Source organism: Psammomys obesus, unplaced genomic scaffold (assembly GCF_907164565.1).
Source record: "Psammomys obesus unplaced genomic scaffold, mPsaObe1.curated_primary_1811, whole genome shotgun sequence".
NCBI lineage: Eukaryota > Metazoa > Chordata > Mammalia > Rodentia > Muridae > Psammomys > Psammomys obesus.
The window spans coordinates 20340510-20347477 of record NW_026592118.1 but is presented as its reverse complement, the minus strand read 5'-3'; the positions used below and the strand labels follow the sequence as shown (position 1 = coordinate 20347477).

At 36.2% G+C, this 6968-nt stretch overlaps 1 protein-coding gene across 6 annotated transcripts in view; it reads left to right on the top strand.

The window, feature by feature from the left end:
* Cacna2d1 (calcium voltage-gated channel auxiliary subunit alpha2delta 1) overlaps nt 1-6968 on the top strand; it is a 467228-nt gene that overhangs the window by 303070 nt on the left and 157190 nt on the right. For all 6 annotated transcript variants that reach the window (XM_055612640.1, XM_055612638.1, XM_055612639.1 and 3 more), the window contains exon 6: nt 4780-4909. In XM_055612640.1, coding sequence (XP_055468615.1) covers nt 4780-4909 — 130 coding nt within the window. The remainder of the gene's footprint in view (nt 1-4779; nt 4910-6968) is intronic.

Below are 6968 nucleotides of genomic sequence, written 5' to 3'. Positions count from 1 at the left end.
ATATAATATAATATAATATAATATAATATAATATAATATAATGATTGATAAAACAAAAATTAACACATTGGAATTGGACAAAACAAACAGAAGGAAAAGAGCAAGAGAAAGCACGTGAAACAGACTTACTCATTTGCACACACAATAAATATACCAAACTGGAAAGCAGAGGACTTGGTGCAGACCTGTGCAGGCCCCTGCCTACTGCTCCATTCTCTGTGAGTTTTATCTGAGCTTTTCTTACGTTAATTTGGAGTACCTTGCTTTCTCGGTATTCTCCATCCCTTTTGCCTCCTACTTCCTTTCTGCTTTGCTGAGCTCTGAGGTGAGGGATAGAGACATCATCTCATTTAGGGATGAGTGTTCTGAGGTCTGTCACTCTCTGCGCAATGTCTGGCTGTGCGTTTCCGTGTTTGTCCCCATCTCCTACAGACGTAACCCTCTCTGATGATGGCTGAGCAAGGCACCGATCTTTTTGTGTAGCACAGTGTCATTAGGAGTTATTTTATCACTACTTATTTTAGACTAGTATTGGATTTCACCTAGGTCCCTGGGCTGTCTAGTCTCAGGTTTTCATCACCCAAACCCTTCTGAGTATTGGAGTTTACCTTGAGTCAAACTTGTTATTGGTTGGTTAGTCCTGCAAGTTTTGTGTCATCATTGCCCTAGTACATCTTGCAAGTAATGTACCATTTTAGATAAAGGATTTGTGGCTGGCTTGCTGTTTAGGTGTCTCCTTTGGCAACATGCCCTGCTCCTGTACTTAGTGGTGAAGGTTCTCGGTAGGTATCATCTTGACATCTCCTTGTTCAAGGAGTTGTGTGGTTGTTCTCCTCAGCTTCCGCTGTCAATGTGTGGAGAGCAACCTATAGTCTTGGCAATAACCTGGGTTGTTTGAGGTTCCTGTGAGGCCTCTTCGAACAACTCAATGAGATGTAATCTCATCCTGATACCGGAAGCTTCACTTGGTAAGAAGAGCTGGACAGTTGAGGCTCTGTCTCCTATTAGCTTTGCATATTATTCCTTAAATGGCCCTCAGTTTCAGCTGTCTTTCCCTGTATTCCTTCCCCATCCCCCTCTTCTTCTCCTTCTCTGTTTGATCCTCCATTTCCAACTGCTGTTTACACCATCCACCCATCCTTACTCTACTCTACACTAACTTCTGTAGTTATATGAATTGAGGCATGTTTATTTCTGACTTAACAGCTAATATCCACATGCAAGTGAATATATACAGTATTTTTCTTTCTGGGCCTGGAATATCTCATTCAGAGTGATTTTTTTTAGGGGCATCCATTTATCTAATAATTTCATAATGTGTTTTTTTTTTCAGCTGAGAAATATTCCATTGTGTAAATGTACCACATAGCTAGTTTTCTGTATATGAGGGACATCTAGTGGCTTCCATTTTCTGTATATTATGAATAGACAAGCAATGAACATCACTAAACGATTGTCTCTGTGATTGTAAGGAGCATCCTTTGGGATATGCCCAGTAGCTGGACCTTGAGGTAAAGCAAATCCCATCCTCTTAAAGAACCACCACACTAATTTCCATAGTCACGGTAAAAATTTGCCCTCTTACCAGTGACGGATGAGTGTACCTCCAGCTTTCCATACTCAGCAGCATAAGCTGTCACTTATCAGCCATTCTGGCACATGTAAGATGAAATCTCAAAGTAGTTTGATTTCTATTTCCCTGATGGCTAAGGATTTAAGTGTTTCTCAGCCTCTTGAGTTTCCTCTTTTTAGAATTCTCTGTTTAGATTTATCCACCATTTTAAAAATTGGGCTTTGTTTGTTTTCTTGAATCTAAGTTTTTACATGTTTATATACTTTTAATATTAGTCCTTTATCAGATGTGTAGTTGGTGTGCACCATTTTCCAAGCTCATTTCAGGGGAGAGCTAAACCGTTCACCAGCTCCAAAGAATGTTGTCTTTTGAAATATATTTGCAAGTGTCACCATTTACATTCATCCATTATCTACAAATAACAAAGCTATATCATATATGAATGTTAACAAAATTTAGGCATCCATTAATATGTTCGTTATACTTTTTGCTAATCCTAATTTTTCATGAGGTAGTCTCCTGAACAGACACGTGTATCTGGCTTAATTGACTGTACCTTAAAGAAATGTGTTTCAATTTATATTTCCCCTTGACTTGCTAAAATAATCCTGAGCACCTCTTGTGTCCTTTGTGATGACAAGGTCAGGGATGGAGCCTGAGAGCCTGTGCTCCAAAGCAATGAGTGAGAGCTGATAGTGCTCTGCACTGACTTCACTGCTGCTATAATACAAGAGTACCTAGCCTTCCCCTCAAACTCTGCTCCAATTTTGACTTCATATGGGACCTCCTAAAGGAGAAAAAGGGGCTATCTCTGACTACATTGCCTGTCTTTAGATCCCGTTTCCCTAACTGGGCTCCCTTGACTAGTCAGTAGCAGAAAATGAGCCTAATCTTACTGCAATTTGAGCAACTTGATATGCCAAGGCTAGTTGATATCCATGGCAGACCTCCTCTTTCGGGGAAGTGGGGAAAATGGGGGACAGGGACTGGAAGGTGAGAGGGAGGGGAAGCTGCAATCAGGATGTAAAGTAAATAAGTTGTTTAAAAACAACAACAATAACAAAGAGTAGCAGGACAAGGTGGTTCATGCCTGTAATCCAGGAACTCAGGGAGGCAGAAGCAGGCAGATCTCTCTGAGTTCAAAGCCATCTTGGTCTACAAAGTGAATCTTGGACAGCCAATGCTACACAAAGAAACACTGTCTTGAAAAAAAAAAGTAACTGTTAGCATGCTCATGGGTGAGACACCCTGTGATATCTTTTATTAATTGTTTTCTTTATAGCAATGCTACTAACACAAGTTCTTATTTTCTTTTTATTAATTACAGTTTATTCACTTTGTATCCCCTCTGTAGCTCTTATTTTCTTAATATCCCCTTATCTCATTCAGTCAATAGAATCCCTGAGTGGACCATGGAATGTGATTTTTTTAAATGTGTTAAGTTTCATATTACAGTCTAAGAAAAAGAAACTGCTGTATTGTTTACATTATTTTTTTTTTTCCCAGTCAAGGCAGATGTGTTAGGTAAAAGCAGTATTTTGCTTTGTGGTTTTCTCACTGGTCATTCCCCTCACTCTATTTTCTAGTCTTCTCTGTATGATCAGTGATTCTCACACACAAGTATTTTCACTTTAAGTACGACTCTTGTTAATGCACAAGTTCTGTTTGTTAATAAATAAACCCATATATCTGTGGCTTTCCCAGAATGAAAAACTGGTATTTTGTTTTCAAACAGTTTACCCAAACCAATTTGACAGGTAAAATTGGTTTTACCTTTAAACCAAATTTAAGGTAAAATCCTTAAAGAGATGCATTTGTGTGCATATGTAGTAATACCCGTCTATGGGAGTACTGGTTCATTATGTAAGAACAATGAAATCATGGTTCCCTGCCTCATTTTACCACAGAGTGAAAGACTGTGCAGGAGTTCAAATCACTGTGGAGATCTATGTTGCTAAATTTTGCATGTAAATGTTCTTTCTACTGTTTCATATAACAATATGCTTTTGTCTCAGAATTTGAAGCTACTGACATGTTATTCGGTGGGGTACAATTTTTAAAACAATAAAATAATGAATAATAACGAAGTAAAAATGGCATATAAACAATGAATAAACCCGCTTCTCTTTGCAGACCTATTGAGTTTTTGTTCTTACAACATTGTGTCAACTGCTCTGGCATTTTTTTGTTTTGTTTTGTTTTTTGGTTATTCATTCTAATTTTCTCTGTTGCTCATTAGGTATATCACTGCCATGTGCTGACAAAATGTTTAGACTTTTCTGTGTACTGTACCTAAAAGTAATTTTTATTTTCATTTTTTTTCAAAGAATTTGCCTATAGAATATGTGAAATAGTTTTCCAAAATAAAAGAACTGAAAATATAAGTCTGAACTTAGTCTTAAAAATAACTAGAGAAAAGCTTCTAAAATTATATTTCAATTGAAAAAAATGTTTGATACGCAGGGCAAAAACATTACAAAAGCATTAAAATAAAGGATGGTTTCCTGCTCCGGGGATAATAACATGACACTGTATGGCAGGCACACTTAGAGAGGACAAAGGACAGGAAATTAACCTTTGACTTTAATTCTTAGCGCATTGGCTTGTATCATTATTGATGGGGTCTTGCTGCTTATTTGAGAAAACCAAGTTGGGATTTAATTGTATTCAGAACTGTAAGGGTTCTCTTCTCCTTCAGTATGCTTTCTTTTTAAAACAAAACTAATGAACATAGAAAAGTTGCAAAAGTCAAAAAAATAACATAAGACAATGATCTTTCAGTTCTGTTTTATCCTTCTTATCTGTGCTACTATATGTCAAATTATTGTAAACTGCCTAGAAAAACTTAGTAATGTAAATCTTGAATTTATTTTATTTGAATGATTTAAATATGGTTTTTCGGTTACATATTCTCTTGCCTTAAATTTGCATCTTCATGTTTGTTTTGAGAGAAACCTCCAGTTGATTCCAAAATGATTCCAACTTGAGGAAATCAGGAAACGACTTAGTTTTAATTGGGTAATATGAGCATTTAATGTGACTGCTATTACCAGGATAGAATTTGCATGAGCAATGGAATCACGGCCCTGTATTTAAAATGTAGCTCTATATTTTGAATATATACTGAGCAAACAAGAAAGTGAATGTGAAAATGTCTGTTAGCATATTTTATAAAGTTGTTTCTTATCTTTCTTTTTTTTATATAGCCTGAAAGAAATGAGAGTGAGCCAGGCAGCCAACGGATTAAACCTGTTTTTATTGAAGATGCGAATTTTGGACGACAGATATCCTATCAGCATGCAGCGGTCCATATTCCCACGGACATCTATGAGGGCTGTAAGTAAAAGAATATAAAAACTATTGGGAGACTGAGCATGCCTTAACATGCCTTATGTAGAGAAACAAAATAGGAGAAAGTGTGAAACTGCCTCAGTTACAGCGGATGTAAGGGTCAGTGGGGAGGCTTTCACCATGCCATTGCTGGAATAGTATATAAGGCTTGCCCTGGGTTCAGGTTTAGAAACAGAAATAGAGCAAACAAAGAAACAAAAAGCAAAATATTGACATTAAAAATGTCATTAGCAGACTTTTGCTTATACAAAGTGACAAATGTGATTTGGTGTGCAGGTTGTGATCAGATAATTTTCAGAACTCCTTATTGGCAGTAGGAAGCCTTCTGACCTAAGTAAATAATTCTGTTATCTTAATTAGCATAAGTATTTTACAAAGTATGTAGATTTCTTCTTTAGAAATTAAAATAGTACAGCCTGTAAATTTGTATTGTATTCTGGACATTCCATACGTTAATAAGGGTGGGTCTGATGATTCTAAGTAGGGCTTTTCCTAAGGAAACCCTGATGGTCTAAGTCTAAGACCCTGGCAATTGGGTCTTGACTCAGTCATAGCCTTGGCTTTCCATGTTATTCATTTTCTAGCCCATTTCCAGAATCCTTTTCTACGTCTCATGCCCTGATTTCTAACATAAATTCAAAACAAGAAGAAAGATCCACTGTGCATTTTAAAAATACCTTTCTTATAGTTCCACAAATTAGAGAAGCTGTAGAATATATCAAGTATCCAAAGTATGCCTGAAGTGGTTTAAATCAGGAGCAGACTGAGTTCAAATCTAAACCTTAGCAGTATCATTTTCTCAACTAAATCTTGCAACTTGCTCAGCAAACATTTCCATATATGTAAAATGGAGTTAAGATTACAGACTTAAAAAGCCACTTAAGGATAAAGAAACAAGATATGTTAAGTTCTCAAAATAATACCAAACTCAAAGTAACCTCATGTCATCATTTGCTATTATTAATTCATGTTACATTTATTGAGATGAAAAAATATGTAAAGAATCTTTGTAAATTACCTTTAATTGGTAGATTTGTTCTGAGGCCATTTTATTAAAGGAAATGTGACAGGCACACATGCTTCTTTGTGTAACATAAATTTCATCCTTAATAATGTATATTATTTATTCACTTCCCTCCATTTTTTTGTTTCTTGTTGAGGAGATAGAGATGGAACTCAGGATGTCACAGATGCATATGCCAATGAGTTACAAACTGAGGCACATTTCTCCTTTCAATGTTTTAAAGACAGTCTATTTTCAGGGTATCAGTTTGTTTAGAATTTAAATCATATGATTTTTCTCGCTTTTAGTGAGAAAAGAACATGTGTATAAACTTTATTACTACACGGTAATTAAAATAACTTCTTTCTTATCTAATTCACACTGTTCATCCCAAAGACTTTTTACTTAGGACATGTTGTTATTGTTTAATCACAAATTTGATTGTCGCTAAAACTTTTACAAGATCTTTGGGGTTGAAGACATGGCTTAGTAGCTCAGAGCACCTGCTGTACTTGTAGAGGACCCGGGTTGGGTTTCCAGCACCCACTGGAAGCTCACAGTCCTCTGTATTTCCATTTTTTCCAAGGTATCTTGATACCCTCTTCTGACCTCCAGAGGCACCAGGCGTGCACATAGTACACAGACCTACATGTAGGCAAACACTCCTACACATGAGCAAGAAATAAGTAAATAAGATTTTAACAAAATGGTAATGTTCCTCAATGTTTAAAACTTTTCCACCTTATACAGTTTCAATTTTCCTACCTTTAGCTGAATGAATGACAATAAAGTAACAATTTTGTGTCTGTCTTTGCATTGTCAATGAAAAATTAACTTGACAGGATATAAAATTGTGAGTCAAAATGTTTTGATATTTTGTTCTTTCTGTTTTGTTTTGTTTTCCGTCAGTTGTCTGAGAATCTTATGACACTGTTACAACTAGTTTGACTGTTGATGCTACCTTGAATATTGTTACCTTGTTAAAAACCCGAGGTCTTCTGGAAGACCTCATTTTCTTACTGGTGCCTTTATTCATGTGTA